We start from the raw sequence: 24,172 nt of genomic DNA, 5'->3' as shown, positions 1-24,172 counted from the left end.
AGGCCCATCTAGTCTGCCCAGTTTGCTTTCTTTTCCGGGGTCATAGACCACAGTTAAAATCCAACTTTCCTTCACCTCGTTGCACCCAAAATTCCACTCTGATTACCCCATACTTTTTAATTCTGCCATAGATTTTGCATCCACCACCTTCCCTGGGAGGTTTTTTTTTATGCATTTGTCACCATTTCTGTGAAGAAATATTCTTAGTTCTTCCCGCATCTACCCACTTTGAGCCTCACTAGAATTTCCTTCCTTCTGCTGTTGATGGAATTGCTACAGAAAATGGTGTTGCTTTCTGTATTTGGCATGAATAACAGTAGAAATATTATCATCTGCAGCTGTGTACACTATATCTGGCATGCATGTGCTTAAGCTTGGATTCGGTACAGTATCTAGTTAAATGTTTTAGTGGATCAATAACAGAATGTACAGAGAGAAATCCACTGACAGTTGGTTGTCTACGTTGAGTTTGTTTCATCATGGGCTTCTCTACTGAGGTGCAAATTAATAGTGAAGATGTATAATCTGAGAAGTTATCTTCATCAAGGAAAGCAATAAGCAATATCTTTTTCTGTGAAAGGAGTAAAAGCATTCACTGAATACAAACTGAAAAAGTCTACATTATTTTTTTTGTCACAGCTTGTTTTTCAATTACAATCCTACTTTAAGAAAAGACACCATTTTTCAAGCTAAGAAAAATTAGACTACCGTAACCTCATGCCAGGTGCTGATTGCTATCTGATGGAGCCATAAAAGTATTTAATTTAGTCTTTGGGGGCTGGAAACTTTCCAGGCCAGCTTTCTTGGTCTCTTCCTTTCAGGGCCTGGATCCTTTGTTGAGTGGGGGAGGGGGGAGGAGATTACTCCCAAGGCCCCGACTGCTAAGGGGTGGCCCTTCATGTCCTTGTTCTTATCCCTGGGAGAGGGGTACTTGTATGTCCCAGTTGTGCTGGCACAAATAAAGTCACTGGATCCACTGTGTTAGTGTCCAAATAAATCTTTACTGTTGCAAATATATAAAAAATGGCACAACAAATGAATCCACAGCACCACAGAATCTTTCCTTTTTATAATCTCCTTTTCAGTCTGTGCAGGAATGTCTGACTCCAGAGCCAGGGAAATTTCTACCCTCCAGGGCTTGGAAAAAATAGTCACCAGGTGGGCAGGGTGTCCTTTGGATGGGGAGGACACCCCTTCCAGCTCTCTGCACAGAGAGAGAAATTATCTTTCTCCCCAGGGGTTTGGGAACAGCGGATGGGTGCCCTCAGTGGTCTTAGATTTTCCTTTACTCTCGCTTAAACGATCCTCTGGATTTCTCTTGATTCTTATATAGTCTTGTTATCTCTTCTTCATAGATCCCTGAAGGGAGGGATCCTCTGAAGTGGGCAGCTCTCTGTGCGTCAGTCAGGTAGGAAGGAAGGAAGGGCAGCCAGAGCTTCCTCCTGGATCTTGAAATGAAATTCCTTTCCATCAACTGAATGTAACACCAGAGTTACTCCTGGGGGAATTTCACACTACTGCATAACGCAGAATTCCCCCTCCTGCACAGAATTTCTATTTTCTGTGCAGAATTTGGACCAGGCCCTGGGGTGTTGTGAGTGGACCCCATCCTGCTGTGGTGAAGATGGAGCCAGGCACCAGTGTGCTGCGTCGCAGCGAAGGGGATGCTGGTCCCAGCAGCTGCGAGCGGAGCCCACCTCGCTTGCAGCGAACATGGAGCAGGCCCCCGTGTGCCATGTTGCAGCAAAGAGGGTGTAGGTCCTAGTGGCCGCAAGTGGAAGCCATCCTTCTCACGGCAAAAATGGTGAAGGCCTTGCTCGCAGCAAAAATGGAGCAGGCCCTGATGAAAGCGAAACTGTATGTAGAGGTTGTGTGTGTGAGAGACTATAAGGCTGAGTATAAGAGTATGTGTGCGAGCATGTGTGTAGGGGAGTGTGTGTGTGTGAGAGAGAGAGAGGAGTCTATGTGAGGAGATTGTGAAGGAGTGTGCATAATTGTGAGAAATTGGGAGCTGGTGTGCGTGAAAAAGGGTTGTGTGTATGTGAGGGAATGAGGGTACGCCTATAGCATGGTGTTCGTGGCGAAGAAACCTAAGCGCCTATCTATCTGTGCTGCCTGTTGCATCACGGCAGTTCAGCCGGAGCTTTCTTTAAGCCTGTGTCAGCGCTGCCTGGATGCTCAGGGAGATATGCCTCCTTTCAATTTTGCCGACAATGGGCCATCTCCTCAGTCTGAGGATAGTTGGGACCAAAGAAGACATTGCAGGGGCATCGCCTCCCCTAATTGTCTGTGGATCGAGTCCTCAGGGTACACTGGCTCACAGGATGACATGTTCAGGCCTATGGGGCCGGGAATGGACCCAGCCTCCTTTTCCTGGGTGGAATTCTTCTAGGGATTGCAGATATTTCTACAGGGCTGGTCTGCTGAAGCAGCAATTCCCGCTAAGGTAGGTCCAGGTGCTTCGAGTGCTCCTCCGCCTATCTCCACGGTGAAGCGCCGTAGCACAGTGCATGTCTGCCAGAGATCAAATGAAGGTGGATCAGGATAATAGTGATAATGACAATGGGGTCTCTCCTGGTGAGGAAGGGGGACATTTCCCTGGATTTGGAGCCCTATAGAACTCTTCTACGTTTCTTTCAGAGAGATGAGTTGCTGGATCTGATATCTCAGACCCTGATGACCCTCTGAGTGGCTGGGCCTGACTCATTGGAGACGCAGAAGAAGGATCCTATTTTGGTCACCCTGCACAAGGCTTCTTGTTTCTTTCCCCTCTTGGATGCAATCCAGGAGTTGATTGATCTGGATATTTGGAATGCGCCAGTAGCATCCTATAAAGGAGGACATGTCTTGCCGAGTTTATACCCCTTGAATCCGCAGGTCAGAGAGCAGTTGCATTTCCCTAAGATGGATGCCTTGATGTGTTCTTTCAAGAAACATCCCACCATCCTGATAGAGGGAGGTGCGGCACTGAAGGATGTTCAGGACAGGAGGATTGAGGCTATCCTGAAGAAAGCCTTTGCGGCAGTGAAAATGAACTTGCAAATTGCTGCTTGTTGTGCCTTGATAGCTCGGGCTACCTTGCATCTTTGTCAAGAATCTAGTAGCATTGGGTCCGATTTGGGACCTGTGGTAGAACCAGGGGCCATCTTCTTGGTTGATGTGGACTGTGACTTGGTATGCACAGCTGCCAGAGGAGCTGCTGCAGTTATTGCAGCCAGGCGGCAGCTGTGGCTGCTCAGCTAGTCCACAGATACTATTTCAAAGTCCAGTCTGACTAAGCTGCCTTTCAAAGACTCACTTTTGTTTGGTAGTGAATTGGACTTCTCAGGTGAGTGGCCACTCTTGAGACTACCATCATTTTCAGTCTTATAGGGGTGGTTCTTCCCAGAGATCCGGTCTCTTCCGCAGATCTCAGTCCTTTTACTCCTGAGGTCCTCAAGGATACGGGTTCTGGAGACGGAGCCCCTCTATTTTCCCAATGAAAGTTTGCGGGCTCACTTGGTGCAGGAGATAGATGGTCATCTCAAAGTGGTTCGGCACAGCTATACTCTAGAATTTCTTCGCATTCCTCTGGATGCCTTCATGATCTCTCCATACAGCTCCCCTCAGAAGTTGTTGATTCTGAAAGCGGTGATCCCTGTTCCTGAATTGCAGTGAAATATGGGCCAATATTCCATTTATTTTGTTGTGCCCAAGAAGAAAGGGTCGTTTCAGCCTACACCGAATCTCAAGGATGTCAGTTGACATCTGTGAGCCACGTATTTCAGTATGGAAACAATGTGCTCTGTCATAGTGGCGGTTCAAGCAGGGGAGTACCTCATGTCTTTGGATCTGACGGAGGCATATCTCCATATTCCCATCTGGCAGGAACATCAGCGGTTCCTCCAATTTGCTATCCTGGATCATCATTACCAGTTTCAGGCCTTGCATTTCAAACTAGCCCCAGCACCCAGGACTTTTTCCAAAGTCATGGTAATGGTAGCAGCGACCCTTCTCAAAGAAGAGCTTCTTCGCATTTCCTGCAGGGTGGTTTCCTTGCTACAGGAGCTAGGCTGGATGGGGAATCTGGATAAGAGCAATTTGCAGCTGTCTCAGATGCAAGGAAGGGCAGTGTTTTTGCCGGAGCCTCAGATCTACATGTTGATGCTGCGAGTCCGATCCCTGTGGAACTCTGTTCATCCAACTGTGTAGTCTTATCTACAGGTCCTGGTGTTGATGGCTGCCACATTAGAAGTGGTTCTTTGTACGAGGGCACCTTTGAATGAATAGATCAAACCCAGTACTATTGGCTGCTTCTGTTTGCAGGCAAGTTTACTATGAAAAAGTGAAATTAGGGGTAATGCAAAGGTAGCCAAAACCTACAGTGAAAATCAAAGCAGATGATATTTTTATAGAATTCATCTTTTCAATATTAATAGGAATTGAGACCAAAATGGATAGTGTTAATGTTCCTGTGATTAAGCATGCATATGTAGAAAAATAGAAACATGACAGGAGAAAAAGACCATATGGCCCATCTAGTCTGCCTATCTGTCCAATTTATGCAGCCTTTACAATTCCTGTCACGCCATCAGAGATCCCCCTGTATTTATCCTAAGCTTTCTTGAATTTAAATTCTGTTTTTTTGCCTCCAGCATCTCCACTGAGAGGCCGTACCATTTATCCACCCCGCTCTCTGTAAAGAAATGTTTCCTAAGATTACTCCTGAGATACATTATAATACTAAGTCTATTGTCCGATTTTGAATACATTTTAAAATGATTTTTAGGCAAGTGCTTGGTTTCTGCTGTACGAAACACACTAGCGACTTCATTGGTCATTTTCATAGGTTTCCTGTCTTTTAGATCCTAATCCATTTCATTTCTTCTATATGTACATTTTTGTGCCTTATAAAATACAAAATTATTTTAAAAAATACATTTTCTTAGATTTTCACGTTTTTTTCAAAATAAAAGTTGGCTTTTTTGTTTATTATAGGTGATTCAGTTGTTTTGTGATGAAAATTTTGGGTCTTATCTGTAATTGATTTCTTTTATTATGGCCCATTTTAGATTTTCCTTCCCTAAGTCACTCAGGTTTGCTTCTCTTCCTCCTCCTGCCAGCCTGAATCAGTGGCGATCATCAATATTGGCAGAGGAATGGGACAGACTGGCAGCTCAACTTCTTAGCCCTGCAGGCCATGTCGGGGGTGGGGGGGGGGGTGTCTCTGCTTCTCAGGCCCCTATGGGGGCCACATTGGGAATAGGGGATCTGTGTGGGGATCTGCTTTGTGGGGAGATGTGCTGGATGTGGGTGACTACTGGGTCTGGGGGGAGCTAGGTGGGTGGATGGAGATGAAATGAATGGTGGGTCTGTGGAGGGTTGTGGTAAGGAGTGGAGATGTCTTGGGCTGTGGGAAGATAGCATGCTTGGGCTGTAGACTGCTAGGGCTGTGCTGAGTGGGGGAAACATCTGGTGCTCTGGAAGGTTGTTCTGGGTGAGAGGATGTAGAGTGCTGGATCTGTAGAGGGTTGTGCTAGGTGGAGGAGAATGCTGGAGTTGAGAACTGTACTGGGTATGTGGAAGGATGGAGAGGCAGGGACTCTTTAGGGGTGTAGACTAGTGGCTGCGGAGGGATGTGCAGAGCGGGGGCAAGTGCTGGGGTTGTTTGTACTGAATGCAGGATACAGAGTGCTAGAGCTGTGGAGGGAGGGAGGTATAGAGTGCTGGGACTGTGGTGGGTGGGAAATAGTTAACAGGGCTTTTGATATAAAATGCTAATAAAATGTATTGTAATTTGACATAATGGAAAAACATCCCAATAAATGTGATAGAAATGCAAAAACACCAATAAATACCAGTTTAGTAGCTAGAAAATACCTAATTTACAATGTATAAACACAGAATATCATAAATCTCTACATATATTACATAGGTACATTTTTTGGGAAGTGCTCCTTAAAATGCTTTGTCTTGGTATTCGGATTCACAAAGCTCTGGAACCTTTGGCTGTTGCTGTTCATTCAGAGAGCTGAATCAGATTCGAGGACAGCCAGTCATTCTGAGGGCAGATCTTCAGAGGGATAGCCGTTAGTCTTGTGTAGTAAAAATGAGAAGAGGCGGGTGGCACCTTGTAGACTAACCAATCTGATGAAGTGAACTCTGTCCTCAAAAGCCCATGCCTCAATAAATTGGTTAGTCTGTAAGGTGTTACCGCCTTGTGTCATTTTGAGGGCAGTTTGGCAAACGCCATGTATCCGGGTAAACAGGCTGTCTGAAAATTGCCCACCCTGTTTGCGGGGATCAACAGCATGGGTACCTATGCCAACAGGAAATGTTGGTGGAGGGGTCGGGCAGGGTTGTTTGTTTTTTGGTTTTTTTTTTTTCAGGGAAAAAGTGTCTGCAGAAAAAGCAGGTGCAAATCTCCATGGGTACGTTCCCTTTGAGAAGTGGTGTGAAGCCTGGGGGAGGGGAGGGGATGAAGTACCTGAAGCCTTTGCAATAATCCACAGTTTTGAGAATTGTCCACTTTATGGGTACCATAAATGTTTGGTTGGATCAGGCTTGTTGATGGACACTGGTTAAGCCTAGTATATTTGTTAAGAGCTAATTAGCAAAGCTTGGGATGGATACCCGCCATGTCATAATCGGCTCACTATCTTAGCAACTTTGACAGTGGCTTTCAAAACAATCTAACTGGCCAACTATAAGGCTGAGTCAGTGGGTGTGAAAATTGTCCCCTGCTGACAAATATCAGCTAGAATATTAGATGGCTTTATTTAGCTGCTCAAATAAAAATGGACATCTCGAGAGAGATGGTGAGATCAGAACAGATGAGGGGAGAAGTGCATGAAATTTGAAAATATGTGTAGTTTCCTGCACATAGCCTATCCATACATATTTTGCACCTGTGAAAGTTGTGGCTAATTGTTCAAAGAGAAACGACCCAGATAGTTTGTTTGAAAATTTGCTACAAATTTGGTGGGTACAAAATTATCCAGATATCTTGCTGCTAGGCAGCTTAGTGAAAATTACCTCCTTTTGAGTTGTTGTTCCATTTCGTCTGTTCGCTAAAAATAAATTATTGAGATTCTGATGCACAATGGAGTGAAGTCTTTTGCCGAGCATATATATATGCTTTTGGTCTGTTTCAATTTCTCTACAGGGGACACAGTAAATTATAGATGCTTATAATATTTCCATAGTTATTAATATTATTGTTCTTGTTCACACTGTTCTGCTAATTCTTAAAGATTGCCACTATGTTAGAAGATTAACACATGACTGGAGATGTGAGCACAGATGGAGATCTGCCTGTTCATTCGATATATCTTTTATGCACAGATGTATCTTCATGAAAAAGGGATGGGTGTTATATTTTATTGGGCTAAGCTTATTATTTTAGCAAAAAAAAAAAAGCCAGCTGTGCTATTCATTGTGAACTACAGTTATATTAATCATAATTGCCTCAACTGTTAGGTCTCCATTTTCTGAACTGGATGAAAAACATTTTATAAGTTCTTCATGTTTTCTGACGTTGAGTACAGTTGTGTAATAGGCATCAATTAGGGAATGGCTGTCTGCCCTAATCTCCTTTAACCTGGATAATGGAATTCAAGGCATATTTTTCTGAGGTTATCATTGCGTTGCAAGAGAGAACATATTCAGCAATCACTGTACAGAACCTTGTGCCTTCCAGTTTGATGATACTGACCTCATATCTCGAAGATCAGTGCCACAAATTTGACTAGTGGTTAATCAAGAAATATAGTGGCCAGAAGAAAGCAGGTAGGAGAGTACCATTTCCTTAGAGGACAAACAGGATGTCAGTCGTCATACATGGTTGACATCATCGGATGGAGCCTGGCACAGACGTTTCATGCCAAAACTTAGAAGGTTTAAGCAAGCCCTACTGGGCATATGCAGCATGCTGTACGTCCATGTATCAACGCAGACCCCCCCTTCAGTCTCATCTTTTCCACAGAGCTCACTGGTCATAGACTTTATTTCTCTCCTGCTTGCCAGAGATCTTTTGCTTCCCAGGAGCACAGGATTCATTCTTCATGAGCCCCGTGGTCTTCTTTTACCCCTTTAGTTAACTTTAGGTAGATTTTATGAGCTTTGGTTAAAATTTTCTTATTTTTCAATGGCTGTGTGATGCATTGGTGTCTGTAAATTAAGGTGACATTGGTCTCATTTTTTCTGACAGAGTCATTTGATTTTGTTTACTTTTTCAATCAGTGCCCCAGAAGGAGAAGAAAGCCAGTGATTTTGAAAAGTACCCCATATGTGAAAGAGTCTTGTCTATCATGTTAGATGTGGTTTTTGTCTGTGGGCTGACCAAAATGTCCAGGGGTATTCCCTCTGTGCGACTATGACCCCAGGAAGACATCATTCTTGGCTTGATCCCAAGCAAGAGCACTTTGGTTATCGTAAATCTGGCCCATAGGCTTTGACTTATCAACATCGAGGGACTGATGGCAGTGCATGAACCTCAGGGAGGCATTGAACCTTCTTGACATCAGGCATCAGACAGGACCAGGGAGACAGGTCATCATCTATTTCCTCCCACCCAAAAGGATCGAAGGGTTCTAGTGCTTCAGATCAGCTCCAATAACATGCATTTGGCAAAGATCAAGAAACTTTGGCATCAGTGTCCATCAATAACGAATACTGGGAGAGGGAAAATTCTGTCGGTAGTCTGTAATCCCTTAAAGCATTCCTGAAGGAGGGGAGCTCATCCTCCATGCATTCCTGGGAATCCTATTAGTTTCCAAGGGTCCCGCTGTCAAACATCGATGCATCTCTGATGTCCCAGGAAGATGTGGTCTCTTCACCTGCTGCTTCTCAGGCTGTGGTAGTATCAGCAATTTTTGAGAAGCTGGATAGGAAGATCCTGGAGGCTCTGGATCATAAGATGCAGAGCATCAGTGCGCTATTATTGACACATCAGTGTCGCTGTAGACGGGATGTCCAGCTCCTGATAGAAATCCTCCTTCATGGTAGAAGAGTTCCAGTGCTGGTTCCTGGAAAGAAATAGATATTGGGAACTGCTGCATTGATGTTAATCTCAGGGAGAAAGCTTTGCCAAGGCACAGTATCTATTTATTTATCTGATTTATATTCCACGTTTTAGCACTTCAAAGTGGATTACATTCAGATACTTTAGGTATTTAGATCCTAGTAGACAAATGCTGTCCCATCTGAGGCCTTGTCTGTTAGCCGTGTGATGTCCAGGTCCATACTCCTAGGGATACAGTTATGGTTCTGAAGACTTCTCTAATAACGTGGGTTCTACAGGTCTCCTCTTGAGCCCCTCTCCTCCACAGGACAGGAGAAGATCTCCCATTTGCTTATTTTGTGAAGAGAATGATGGAGGCCATGCCACTTACATTGTAAAAGGAGGAAGAGTCCAGGGCAAAGATGCTAGACATCCTCCAGTTTGTAGAACCTCCAAAGATATTGTGGCTTTGCACATCCATGAAATTCTTGAGCTGGTATGGCTGAGAATGTGGCTTCTGTTAATAAGAAAATGGACGCAATATATCATCCACAAAGTTCACAGATTCAAGAAGCAATAGCTGTCTCACCAACCGTGGCGGTTTAATCTGCTTTCAAAAAGGCCACGAGGTCTAGAACCCATTCCTTGGTGCCCCTGGGGAGGGATTCACATACTCTGGTCTTGCTTGACAGGCTTTTCAGGGGACTATGTTCAATATGTGCATAGCGTCGTGAGCCAGTATATGTGAGTCATACTGAAGAGCATGAATGAAATGGCAGAGCAGGTTCTTCAAAAGCAATATGATACCTTGGAGTCATTGGTAGACAAGGATATGGAATGCGGAAATCACATGGTCTGGTCAACCTTTGACATTTTTGAAATGGCATAGAGTGTTTCTGCAATGGGTATTAGCGCTTGCAGATGCTCCTGCCTGTGGGCCTCAGACCTATGGCAGGATGTCCAGGAAAGACTCACTGACTTGCTTTGCAGTGGGGAGAATCTCTTGGAGATAAGAGCAAATTAATAGTTAACTTGAGATTAAAGACCACGGTGTGAATGCTTCTTACCCTCTTCACTGCCATGCTAGACCCACCCTCCTCAACCAAGAGGTATCTGTGTGAGTGCCACAGAGACATTTCTATCTGCCAAGGAAACATTTTCCTCCATCCCATCGATCCCATCAGCAACATGGCTCTTGCATTCATCTTAGGCAGCAGAGGGGCTCCAAAACCATAGCCAGCATCCCAGCCAAAACCTTGGACGGGGATTTGACTGAGATCCCTCCTGTTAGAAGGAGGCTAAGGTTTTACATAAACCATTGGCCTTGAATAACTTCAGATTCTTGGATCCTCAGCATAGTTCAAAGTTAACATCTGTTGAGTGTATCGTCAAATTATCCATTGAAATCCACTTGGTTGGAGTCTTGGCATCAGGGATTCCTAAAAAAAAGGAGCTCTCCTCACTTTTAGAGACCAGTGTAGTAGATCCCACCAGAGGAAAGAGGGTGGTAATTTTTCTCCAATTACTTCATGATTCCAAATAAAACAGGTAGTCTGCATTCCATCCTAGACCTAAGAGCTTTGAACAAATACCTGATGAGGGAATGGTTCCAGATTGTTTCCCTAGCCGTGCTGATTCAATTTCTGGAAAAGTATGACTGTGCTTCCTAATTCAGAAGGATGCTTACACCCACATAAAGATATTTCCAGGTCACAGGACATATCTCAGATTTGTGATAGGGAAACAACCTCTGGGGACAGGCAAATAGCTACTGTACCAATGAAAAGACGTGAGCTAAATTAAAATCAATGTAAACATTGCATATTACCATTCAGGCTGGCATCGGCACCATGTATATCTGCAAAATATCTTGAGGTGGTGGTGGCGCATCTGTGCAGATTGAGGGTGCATGTGTTTCCCTAGTTGGACAACTGGATGATCAAGAGCTTGACTCAAGGTGGTGCTATAGAATCAATGAGTAAAACTATCTGGGTGATAGAGCTGCTTGGGTTCCTCATCATCTACCCCAAGTCCTACTTGAGCCCATCATCTCAGATGGAATTTATAGGAGTGCTGCTAGACATGACTCAGGTGAGAGCCTTCTTTCCACAGGAGAGGATTACCTTATTGATATCCGTAGTGGAGAGGATATGAACTACTCAGCAGGCATTAGTATGGGCTATGTTGAGGTTATTGGGCCTCATGTCATCATTAGTCCATATTACTCCCTTGGCACATCTTTACATGAGAAATGCCCATGGATCTTCAGATCACAGTGGAATCAAGCCACTCAAGATTTTCGTGACAACATCTGCATCACTCAGCCTTTGAATGACTCTGTATTCTGATGGCTCATTCATTGACATCTTAACAAGTGAATTCTCCTAGCCAATGATACTTTTAATATGGGCAGGAGAGAACCCATGTAAAAAGAATTTGCCCCCAGGGCCTTTGGACTGCTTAAGAAAAGCTTCATCAGATAAACTTTCTAGAGCTAAGTGTGGTACTGTATGCTCTGAAGTAATGTTCTTTTACATCAACAAGCAGGAAGGGAACAGATTGTCCTTTCTGTGGCAAGAGACTGTCCAGATGTGAGACTAGGCCATTTCTCAGGGAATGGTCCTCAAAGCTACATACTGGGCGGTTAAGGAAAATGTCCTGGCAGACAGACTAAGTAGGGTCCTAGAACCTCACAAATGTTCCTGGACAGACTGGTAGCAAACCAGATAATGTATAATTGGGGCACACTTGTGGTAGATCTGTTTGTATTCCACTTTTCTGCTCCAGAAGGCAAACTAGCCTCAGATGCCTTTGCCCTTTGGAGTCAGGGTCTACTATATGCTTATTTTCCAATTCTCTAGTGGCAAAGACCTTATTGAAACTCAGAAGAGACTGGGGAGCTATGATTCTCAAAGCTCCCTCTAAGACCTAGCCCAGGTCACCCTTAAAGGAGCTGTGTGCATCAATGAACCAAAGAAAAATGGTTCCCAATGAAAGATGGATGCTACAGCAGTGTATGGGACAAAGAACTGCTTTTGTTCCATAAACAGGACATTGTGTAAACTAACTGACATGGCTATCTTAATATAAACTTGTTGAGATTTCAATATCCTTCACAGACATTAAATCCAGTTAAGTAGGATTTTCTGATAGGCTGTGTCTCTCAGCATGTCCACTGTCAAGTATATTTGCTGCTAAGGAGAAAAATCAGCTTTTAATAACCCACCAATGATGTACCATGGACTGTTGCTTATCCAATCAAAGCTCACTTTTGGAAGATGATGGGAATTCACATATGACTTGGGATCCATAACAATCTAAGGTCAAAGGAAATAAGAGGAAGAAGAGGGAACCTAGAAAAGGACAGGGTTTTTCCTTCTGGACTTTTTCTTTAAGCCCTTTGTGCTGTGATAAGATTCCTGAATGCCACGTTTGTATGCTCCTTGTGGTCCATGTCTGTGTGCATGTGTTTCAAGCCAGACTAGCCTCTAAAGTCTTTTTAACTTGCAAAGCTTGGTTGGCTAGTCATTCTTTGCAGAAAGCCCTTTGCCTTCCCGGGTTCCTCATCATAGACCAGAAACGTTTCCCCAGAGAGAACGGGCCTGGTCTGGAGAGCCGGACTGCCGCTGAGAGATTGTCAGACCCTGGCTGTATGTGTAAGACCTGAGCTAGTATTTATTTATTTATTTATTTATTTATTTAAAGGTTTTTATATACCGATAACCATTTGCACATCATATCGATTTACATGGAACAGTGTAGTTAAGTAATAAAGAGTAACAGTTACATGGAACAATTGGTATTAATTTTATCCTGAGCAGTTAGTTTTGCAATGCAAGTGTTAAAAATGTGGATTAGTCCTGATTCTGATCATGGAGACATAGGAATTTTCCACATCCAGAAGGTTTGGTAGCTATTGCCTAATTAGTTTAAGCCATGTCTCACATGTAACTGCCATTCATTGTAACAATACTAGAAATGAAAAAGATGCAATATGATTCTGTGCCTAGTGAATTCAGATTGTTTATTGGCTGGGATGCAAACAATTTCAGCTAAATATATTTGGATATAATATGACCTACAAACCTATTGGCTGAGACAGATTTAGTTTATACTCTTGTGGCAGATGTCCATCAGGAAACAAGATGGTAGGGAATTTCCTACTTCTCATCACTGAAGATCTGGAGGCTTTTGCACTATCCCAACATCGGGTCCCTGGCCCTCACAGCCTGGATGTTGAGAAGGTAGCTCAATGCCTGGATCTTCCTGAGGATGATTCTCATAAGAACCACCATGCTGGATCAAACCAAGGGTCAATCAAACCCAGTATCCTGTTTCCAGAAGTGACCAATCCAGGTCACAAGTACCTGGTAGGAAGATTCCATGCTGCTTATCCTAGAGATAAACAGTGGATTTCCCGGTCTACCTGGTTAATAATAGTATATGGAATTTTCCTTCAAGAACTTGTCCAAACCTTTTTTAAACCTTATTCTGTTAACTGCCTTTACCACATCTTCTATCAGTATATTCCAGAGCTTGATTGTCTGAGTGAAGAAATATTTTTTCCGATTTATTTTAAATGTTCTATTTAGAAATTTCCTGGAGCATCCCCTAGTCTTTTTGAAGTCTGCATTCAGTCACTGGCCAGATTTCAGAGTCAACCAGATAAACATATCTGGCTAACTTCAGAGGGATATTCAGTGGTGCAGCCACACTATTGAATATAGACTGTTATCTTAAAGATAGCTGGATAAGTTTCTCTGGCTAACTTTAGGACATAGTTAGCTGAATGATCAGAGTTAGCTGAATAACTTATCTTGCTAAATTAACTCCTTTCAGAATTGCTCCAAGAGTGCCCCATATTACCTGGCAAAACTTTAGCCGGATAATGAGATAGCCAGGTAAAGTATAACCGAATAAGTGCCCAAAATATCAAAAGTCAGCATTTAGCCAGATAACTAGTGAGTTATTTAGTTAAATGCTATGGACCTCTTTATTATTTGAAAGCATAGACAACTGATTTGCATTTATCCATTCAACTCCACTCATGAATCTATAGACTTCTATCATATGTCCCCTAATCTGTCTCTTCTCCAAACTGAAACTTCTTCAGCCTTTCCTCATAGGGAAGCCATTCCATCCCCTTTATCATTTTGTTGCCCTTCTCTGTAGTTTTTCTATTTTAGCTGTATCTTTTTCAAGTTGCAGTAACCAGAATTGCAAACAATACTCTAGGTGGGGTTGCATTTTATCCTCAATTCTGCCCTAATAATTCATAACTTTGGAAGTCATTCATTCAAGAGTTGTAGCTAACTTCCAATCAAATAATGTGGCTTGCAATTTTTTCAGCAAGCCATATCCATGCTAAGGAGCTCATTTAAATATGCTGTGGTGTTTGAAATATCTCACAAAGCATTTTTCACGTGGTAAAGTGGCCTAACACGGCTTAGTGAATGAGCCCCATTGGTTGCTTTTTTGACCGCTGCTGCACATTTAGCTGATGATTTCAATGTACTGTGCACAGTGACACCTAGACCCTGTCCTGAGTGGTGACCCTTCTGGCGTATTTATTTATTTATAAATTTATAGTAAGCTTATCTTAAATGCTAAATGGATTGCAAGTAAACATACATTGATTGTAGACATAAACAAATGAAGAGGCATAAAAACAGTAAAATATTAACATATAAGACAATTTTAAAAACATATATAAGATATATCACATCATAAAAGCATCCTTAACTAAAAATATTCCTCTTAAAAAGTAAAAGCAGTAACTGGGTTCAAGGACATAAAATCCATTTCTGTTGTTCATTCCATATTTGATATTCATACCATATTCAATAATTAACAGGTAGACACAGCTCATATCATCAATATACATTCTCCCTTATCATAGATTATATATTAAGTTCTGACAATCCTTAAACGCTTACTTAAAAAAGTAGGCTTTTAACACCTTGCAGAATGGCTCCAAAGTTTGCAGTATTTTTAACTGGTTCTGGTAAAGAGTTCCAAATACATGGTCCTGCAGCATAAAACAGTCTCTTTCTGCTCTTGCGAAGATGTACCTTACACGCTGATGGAGTGGTTAAAGGATTCTGAGAGGAAGATCTTAAAGTACGGGTAGGGCAGTAAATCTTTAAAAGCGAGCTTAAAACATTTAAGGGCTAAATTGTTCATCACTTTGTATACTGTTAAGCGGTTTTAAATGTAACTCTCCAAACTATTGGAAGCCAATGAAGACTCTGAGGCACAGGAGTAATCTGGTTACAATTTTTTTTCTCCTGTAATTAGGTGAACAGCAATGTTTTGTGTCAACTGCAATGTGTATTACAGTAGTCCATGACTGAAATTACCTTAGCATGTACTACACTTCACAAATTATTTTCTGATAAATACAATCTGTCATATTAATCATAATTTATAAAAGGCAGTGTGAACTACTGAATTAATCTGTGATTTGAAAGAAAGAGATCTATCTAATATAGCTCCCAAATCACACACTTTGTTGGAAATCTTAATCTCATGTTCATCAAAGGACAAATGAGAAGGAGGTGGAGAATATTGTGATAAAAACAATATTTCTGTCTTTTTGACAGACCATTCCTTCCAGGAAGGATTGGACAAGGAAGTGGAGGAGTTTTGCCTTTTGGGTGTGAGGGAACGGCCCTCCTTTCTCCTACTCCACACAAAAACGTCTTGATTTCCTTCTATATCATTCTGAGTCAGGGCTTAAGACTAGCTCAGTTAGGGTTCAGCTCAGTGCAATTAATGCTTACCACCCATCTCTGTACAGCCTTTGTTATTCGTTTCATGCCAGGGCTTGCTTTGCTTGATGCTTCCCATCAAGCCTCCTGCTGTTTCATCAATTGGATCAATACCATGTTGAAGTCTCATGAAAGTTCCCTTTGAGTTTGGAAAGTCATATTTTTGGAGGCAGTCACTTTGGCCCACAATCAGTGAGCTCCAAGCTTTAGTGACTTATTCACTTTATACCACGGTTTTTTACAATAGGGAAGTTCTGTGCACAAATCATAAGGTCCTGCCTAAGGTAATGTCGGTCTTCCAACTTAACCAGTCAATTTTCCTTCCAGCATTCTTTTCAAGTCACATGCCCAGAAAGGTGAACAAGTGGTACACAGTTTGGACTGCAAGAGAACCTTGGCTTTCTATCTGTCCACTTAGCTTTTTGTTTCTTTTGACACTAATAATCCTGGACTTGCCTTTGTTAAATGACACCTTTCTAATTGGCTAGCAGATTGCATCTCCTTCTCTTATACCCAGACAGGCCTGAATCTGGTGGGTCACATCAAGGCTTATAGTGTCAGATCCATGGCAACACTTAAGAAAGGTCCCAATGGGGCAATGTGAGTTCTCTCAACACATTCACATTATACTATTACTTGAACAGGGCTGCCAGTAGATTTGGCCAATCTGTACTAAGGTATCTCTTTGAGACACCCCCCCCCCCCCCCTGCCTCTCCTGGGCCCATTTTATTTGTTCCAGGCTGCCCCCTGTGTATGTGTGGACCTCAGAAAATAGAAGAATGTCTATTGCCACTAAAAACAGTTTCTCACCATTATTACTGTTTTGGGATTCCAATTTTTTTCATTTGGGTCAGTCTGTTCCTAGTGATTTCCCATATGTGAAGACTGCTGTCCTTCTTGTCCTCAGAGAAAGCAGAGTTGCTTACTTGTAATAGGTGTTCTCCAAGGATAGCAGAATGTCAGTCCTTACAAAACCCGTTCGCCTCCCCTTCGAGTTGGTTCTCCAAAATCCAAGGTAAACTATAGATTGATGTGGCCTCACGTGGAGCATGCTGTATATAGGGATAGCCTGGAAGTTTTGAAGTCAAACTTCTATGCTGGAGTACATCTGTTGATGTCACCCTTGTCTGAGGACTGACATCCTGCTGTCCTTGGAGAACACCTTTTACAAGAATGCAACTCTGCATTATCTGCCCTGGTTGTTCACAAATGAGATTGACATCCTCACATTAATGAATGGGAAGGCTATAGTTAAGGCCCCCAATTTGGCATGATTCTGTAACTCTAATAACTACAATAGAATCATAGCAAATGGATCCCCACCTACTCCTTAACTCAACTGCCAAAACTCATAGTGCTTCTCCCCAGACTCCTTCCCCCCCAACAGTTGCAGCTTATGACACACTTCATAAGAACATAAGAAAATGCCATACTGAGTCAGACCAAGGGTCCATCAAGCCCAGCATCCTGCTTCCAACAGTGGCCAATCCAGGCCACAAGAACCTGGCAAGTACCCAAAAACTAAGTCTATTCCATGTTACCATTGCTAATGGCAGTGGCTATTCTCTAGGGGGTAGATTTTCTAAATTTGCGTGATCGCATACTTTTGTTCGCTCAGCAGGCGCAAACAAAAGTACGCTGGATTTTATAAGATACGCGCGTAGCCTATAAAATCCGGGGTCGGCGCGTGCAAGGGGGTGCACATTTGTGCAACCTGCGCGCGCCGAGCCCAGCGCACGCTGCCTGTTCCCTCCGAGGCCGCTCCGATTTTGGAGCGGCCTCGGAGGGAACTTTCCTTCGCCCTCCCCCCACCTTCCCCTACCTAACCCACCCCCCGGCCCTATCTAAACCCCCCCTTACCTTTGTTCCACGATTTACGCCTGCTAAAAGCAGACGTAAATCTGCGCGCGCCATTACCCGACCCGGGGGCTGGTCGGAGGCCTCGACCATACCCCCAGGCCGGCGTCACGCCCCCGAAATGTCGCGTCATTTTAGACGCGCCCCCGACACGCCCCTTTTAGAAAGCCCCGGGACTTACGCGCGTCCCGGGCCTCTGCGCGTGCCAGTGGCCTATGCAAAATAGGTGCGCCGGCGCGCAGGGCATTTAAAATCCGCCCCTAGGTGAACTTAATAGCAGGTAATGTACTTCTCCTCCAAGAACTTATCCAATCCTTTTTTAAACTGAGCTATACTAACTGCACTAACCACATCCTCTGGCAACAAATTCCAGAGTTTAATTGTGCGTTGAGTAAAAAAGAACTTTTTCCGATTAGTTTTAAATGTGCCCCATGCTAACTTCATGGAGTGCCCCCTAGTCCTTCTACTATCCGAAAGAGTAAATAACCGATTCATATCTACCCGTTCTAGACCTCTCATGATTTTAAACACCTCTATCATATCCCCCCTCAGTCGTCTCTTCTCCAAGCTGAAAAGTCCTAACCTCTTTAGTCTTTCCTCATAGGGGAGTTGTTCCATTCCCCTTATCATTTTGGTAGCCCTTCTCTGTACCTTCTCCATCGCAATTATATCTTTTTTGAGATGCGGCGACCAGAATTGTACACAGTATTCAAGGTGCGGTCTCACCATGGAGCGATACAGAGGCATTATGACATTTTCCGTTTTATTCACCATTCCCTTTCTGCCATACTACAGTCCACATAGTGGGTTTCCTAGTCCATAAGAACATAAGAAATTGCCGTGCTGGATCAGACCAAGAGTCCATCAAGCCCAGCATCCTTTCCCCAACGGAGGCCAAACCAGGCCACAAGAACCTGGCAAGTACCCAAACACCAAGAAGATCCCATGCTACTGATGCACTAGGCTAGCTCTAATTCTTGCACTTTTTGCAAGAGCAGTTACGGGCAGCACATGATTAAGAGTGAGCAGGCAGCAGAAAAAGAGTTGGCAAGGGAAGGATAGAAGGGAGAGAGATAGAGAGGTAGATAAACTAAGGAATCAGAAAAAAACAGAAAGTGGAGGGAGGTAAACTTGGAAGGGAGGAAGAGTAGAAATTAAAAGCGAAAGAAAAGGGAGATGGGAAAGAGGAAGCAAAACTGAAATGGAATGAAAGGCAGCTTTTGGGAGGGACAAAAAAAGATAGGAAGAAAAGAAAGGAGAAAATGAAGGAGCAAGAAAAAACAAAGTGGGAGAAAGGAATGAAAAGTACAAGAAAACAAAAGTGATAATGAGAAAGACCTGAAATACAGCCAGAGAAGAAATGGTGTAACAAAATAAAATATCCAGAGACAGACAACACAGTTTAGAACTTTAATTTCAGTAAGGCCTTTGACAAAGTTCCAAATAGGCAACTTATATATAAATTGAGAGCCATTAGTATGGGCCCTAAAATGATTGACTGGGTTAGAAACTAGGGGGTGAACTTTAAAAGCCTGGCGCACTCCAGAGTCGGGAGATACTTGCAGAAGCCGAGCCAGCTCACGCTGCATGGATTTTAAAAGGCGCTCGCGTATGCACACAATTTTCAGAAAAATGAGCAGGGCATAGGCATTCCAGGATTTATGAATGAAACCACGTAAATACCTGCATAAGTGCGCGCTGGGGTCCCCTACCGCGTAACTTTACTTCTGCTATGGATGGCGTGTAAGTCCTAAAACAAAAAAAAAAAACTTGGCTAATCAGCGGGGCTTTAAGGGTCAGGGCTAACGGCTAATTAACTAGGGGAGGTTAGAAAGTCCTATCGTTTACCTGGGAAAACTGGTAATTGCATAAGTGCAAGTGTCTACTAAAATCCCCCCACTTACACGATAGAGGCATCATTTGCGCATAGATGCATGCGTCTGTATAAAATTGTGCACACATGTACGTGTGTACAGCCTATTTTATACCATACGCGCAGGGATCAGTCCTTGGACAGGATCTTTTCAACATTTTTGATAATAATATTGCAATAGGAATATTAGGAAAGGTTTGTCTTTTTGTGGATGATACTAAAATTTGCAATAGTGTAGACAGCCAGGAAGGTGTGGAAAAACGAGATGGGGTATAGCAAAAATCGAGGAATGGCTTAGAGTCTGGTAGCTAATATTTAATGCTAAAAAATGGAGAGCCATGTGCTGCAAAACCCAAAGGGAGATGTATAGACTACGGAGTGAAATTCTTCCATACACGAAACAAATGTGGAATGTGTAAGTTATTGTACCTGATGGTCTCAAGGTGGCCAAACAAGTGGATAAGTTGACAGCAGAAGCTAGAAAGATGTTTAGGTACACAGGGGGGATGAATGGTCAGTAGAAGAAAAGAGATGTGATTGCCCCTGTATAAGTGCCTGGTGAAACCTCATTTGGAATACCGTGTACAGTTCTGGACACTGCCCCTTCAAAAGGATATAAACAGAATGGAGTTAGTTCAGAGAGTGGCTACTTCTTTGTAAAGTATATGGAGACAGACTTAGGGGCCAATGCAATAAAATTTGCAGAAAGCGGGCGCTGACTTTTCAGCTCCTGCTTTCTTAGCTCATGCATGGCGCCCGCAAGGGGGGGGGCGCCATGCAATAAACAAATTAGGGGTTCATGCTAGGAAGGAGGCGCTAGGGTCGCTAGCGCAACTTTAGCGCTTCCTTGCTAACGCGCCCCCCGCGGTTACCAGCAGTCTGCCGGTTATGAACACCGATGCCGATAAACTCGGCGTCTGTTTTCATTACTGCAGCCGGCCAGTTATGAAAACCGATGCTGAGCATATCGGCGTCAGTCTTCAAAGCGGCTGACAGAGCTTTTTTTCTTTTTTTTTAACTTTAAAAAAAGTACAGAAAAGCAGGGGTTTTTTTTTGTTTTTCTGTACTTTTTTTTCAGTGCATTCAGCTATTAACCTCTGCTCCAGGCAGGCGTTAATAGCTGAATGCATTTTTGCATTTGGAGTGAATGAGTTATAGCCTCATTCACATGCATTTGCATATGGTGAGCGCTAACTCATTCACTCCGCGTCGGATTAAATAGGCGCTAATCCCCCTATTGCATTAGGGGCTGGATTAGCGCCTATTTAGCCTGCATCTGACAGCGGATTAAACAGTGCGCTCAGCCGAGTGCACTGTATTTCATCGGCCCCTTAAAGAGCTAAAGATATATAGCCTAAAAGAGATGCAAGATAGGGGTGATATGATAAAGAGATTTAAATACTTCAGAGGTATAATGTACAATTGCAAGAAATAATGTAACATGATTAAAAATAATTTTCTGTTTGGGTTTTTTTTAGGTGCCACTGCAATTTTGATCCCTCGACTGGACTTGGTTATTTCCTTTGTTGGAGCTGTGAGCAGTAGTACTTTGGCATTGATCTTACCACCCCTGGTTGATATAATCACATTTTACAAAGTCAATATTAGCCCCTGGATTATCCTTAAAGATATCTTTATAGCACTAGTTGGAATTGTTGGCTTTGTAACTGGAACATATGTTACTGTTGAAGAGATCATTTATCCTGAATCCCCAGCTGTTTTTGCAAACTTTACAGCAAGTTTGTCTGAAGGTTTTAATGTTACATATTCGGGAATTGGATCTGATTTCAACTAGCAGCAGATGAGCAGTGTTCAACTTCAGAAGCTGGCTTGGATTTCACTTTGCCACAGGCCTGGTGTATACAAACTCTGGGATAAGCTGCTCATAGCTCGGAATTATTTCTCTGAAGAGATAAGATATACTTTGTGACATTTTCCCGTTCTTCTTATCCCACTGTAACTCACTGAAACCTGATCTTGAGAAGTAACCCTCTCTCCATGCCTTACTGCTGGCATGGATCTAATCCTTCCATTGGGAAGAAAAGCCTTTTATTTTTATGCATATGGCGGTGTAAAATATGTAAAAAAAAGAAATTGTTAAAAAAGCAGCAGTAGAGGCTATCATAAATACTAAATTAGTATGTTTTTTGAAAAATTAGATTGTTTAAGTAACTGGAAGCAAAGGATTTGTGTTGGTAACAAAAACACAAAGGAATAAGAGCCCTTCCAGAGGCTTGACAATGTTGCTAGGATCTGGGTGCATATTTATTTAGGATAAGTTACAGATACAGGAAATTTTTGGCACCTAGCAAAGTAATTCTCTGAATGAGCGTGCTATTGAAAAATTCACATTAAAGCTTGTAATCCAGCTGAGCGTTAAGTAGTCTAAAGCAATGCACATTGAACATGACCCATGGGGATGATTAAAAAGTATTGTCCTTGTTTTATGTTATGGTGTGAAATTTGTAACTCCCTGAGCTTGTTGGGTAGGGCATGTGATCAACTAGAGCTAAATAAATAAACAGTAAACATACAAGTTCTGTAGGAATACAGTTTGTATAGTACAGACTCATATTTTATTATATGGTAGGTGCCACATGATGTATCACCTTCCCTCTCTACCTCAGCCAACAGAGGCAAGTTAAAAATGAAGCTCATGTTTGGATAAGTGCAAATAGCATCTGCAGGCCTTTGAAAATGTAACACTTAGGGGTTCATGTACTCAAGTGCACTAACATTTTTGCAAGCATTTGCACACGTGAACAGCATTTTTCATATACGTCATCTAGTTTACATATGTAAACTCTTTCAATGTGTTCTAATTAGCAAAAAACATTCAGAAGTAATGAGATGCAAAACAGCTTATCATCTATTAGCACGGCAAAAAAAGAACATGAGCTCATTTTTGCACCGATGCAAAAGAGAAGTGTTCAGTTTTTTGTGATGACATCCATAAGTAAAGTATATGCATACTTTACAGTCTGCCTCATTTGCATGTCATTTCATTAGCATTGGCCATTAGTACGTGCAGTATACTCTGTATTAATGTCCAAGCTTAGTACACTTTAGTACATTGGCCTTATGGAGGTCCATATTCAAAGACCCGCTGAGCAGTTAAGTAACCCTGATAAGTTTATCTGGTGGCACTCATCTGGGTACAATTACTGCTATTTGGATAAAGTTAACTATAAGACAGAGATTTGTATGAGTAGAGTTACATGGGTAAATTTATCCAGGCTGAATGAATACCAGTGCTGCCTGAAGTGAAACCATGTCCTGGGATGCTTTCAGTACTGGCTCTGTTTGTAATGTTCCCAGACAGAATTTAGCCAGGGAGAGGGGGAAATCTGTAAGATATAATTAAAGTAAGATGATAATACATGGTTGTGGTGAATTTCCTATAACATTTTTAAAAATCAAATTCCTTATCTCAAACATATTTTCTAAATTGTTAATGCTTCTGTAATTTTAGTTAAGAGATTTGAGTGTTTTATACAGTATTTGGGGTATGTTTTCCTAACAACAATATTTGTATAACACTACTTTTAAATACTTGGCCATGAATTCAGAGGGATCAAGAATATGTAATTATTTTTAATTAAAGAAGCGCACTGGTTCACAAATGCTAGAAAATTGTAGAAAAGAAGGGGGGTCAGTAGAGTTAGTATTACTTAAATTTTATCCATCCAGCATTGGGAAATGAATGTATTAAAAAAAACAAACAAACAAACAAACAAATATTTTCTTTCATTTCTGTCATTTTCCAAACATGTGTTTACTGAACAAACCAAAAGCATTTCCCTACAGTAGGGGTGTGCAAACTGAGAGGGCTCCCCCTCCCCCCTCCCCAGGAGGCCGCAAGCAAGCTTCCAGGGGGCCGTGATTGTCATACCACGGGGGAAGGTGCATGTGGCCACCGGTGGACACAATCCCATCAGCGGCCAGAAAACAGAGAGAGAGGTTGTGCAGCCTCCAGTGGACCTCATCCTAGTGACTGAGCAGAGAAGAACACCCTTCCTGTCTGCAAGCCTGCGATATTAGAACTCGTGAGAGTAGCACTATCTCTACACTGATCTCATGATGCACGAAACAGCATGGAGGAAGTGCTAGTCCTGCCATATTTTTAATATCATGGGGCTTCAGTGCCAGAACCAGTGATGAGTGATCGGCTCCTCCCCAACAGCCACGTGGCAGTGGTAACAGTAGCAGCAGTAATAATAGAGGCTCCAAGGCTGCTGGCAAAACAAAGAGAGGGAGCCTACCTTCAGTGTGTGTATGTGTATGAATGGGTGTGTGATAATGAGTGCCTGCCTGAGGATCTGTCTGCATATGAGTGAAAAAGAGAATGGGTGCCTGCCTGAGGGATCTGGCTGCATATGAATGAGAAAGAGAATGGGTGCCTCCCTGAGGGATCTGTCTGCATATGAATGAGAAAGAGAATGGGTGCCTGCCTGGAGGTCTGTGTGTATGTGTGAGAGAATGGGTGCCTGCCTGGAGGTCTGTGTGTATGTGTGAGAGAATGAATGCCTGCCTGTGGGTCTGGGTGTGTGAGAGAGAGAGACAGAATGAGTGCCTGCCTGGGGATCTGTCTGTGTGAGAGAATAGATGCCTGCTGGGGGGTCAGTCTATATGTGGATGTGTGCGAATAAAAACCTGCCTGGGGTCTCTATGTGTGAAAATGAATGGGTGCC

At 42.8% G+C, this 24,172-nt stretch overlaps 1 protein-coding gene across 8 annotated transcripts in view; it reads left to right on the top strand.

Annotated features, from left to right (window-relative positions):
- The window catches only part of SLC36A4 (solute carrier family 36 member 4), a 155,974-nt gene extending 133,114 nt beyond the window's left edge, over nucleotides 1-22,860 (top strand). For 7 of the 8 annotated variants that reach the window (XM_029602311.1, XM_029602312.1, XM_029602308.1 and 4 more), the window contains one exon: nucleotides 20,960-22,860. In XM_029602311.1, coding sequence (XP_029458171.1) covers nucleotides 20,960-21,276 — 317 coding nt within the window. In that variant the 3' untranslated portion in view covers nucleotides 21,277-22,860. The remainder of the gene's footprint in view (nucleotides 1-20,959) is intronic. The other variant, XR_003856846.1, reaches the window with a different exon arrangement.
- The last annotated feature ends 1,312 nt before the right edge of the window (nucleotides 22,861-24,172 follow it).

Source organism: Rhinatrema bivittatum, chromosome 5 (assembly GCF_901001135.1).
Source record: "Rhinatrema bivittatum chromosome 5, aRhiBiv1.1, whole genome shotgun sequence".
NCBI lineage: Eukaryota > Metazoa > Chordata > Amphibia > Gymnophiona > Rhinatrematidae > Rhinatrema > Rhinatrema bivittatum.
This window is presented reverse-complemented; position numbering and strand designations above follow the sequence as displayed.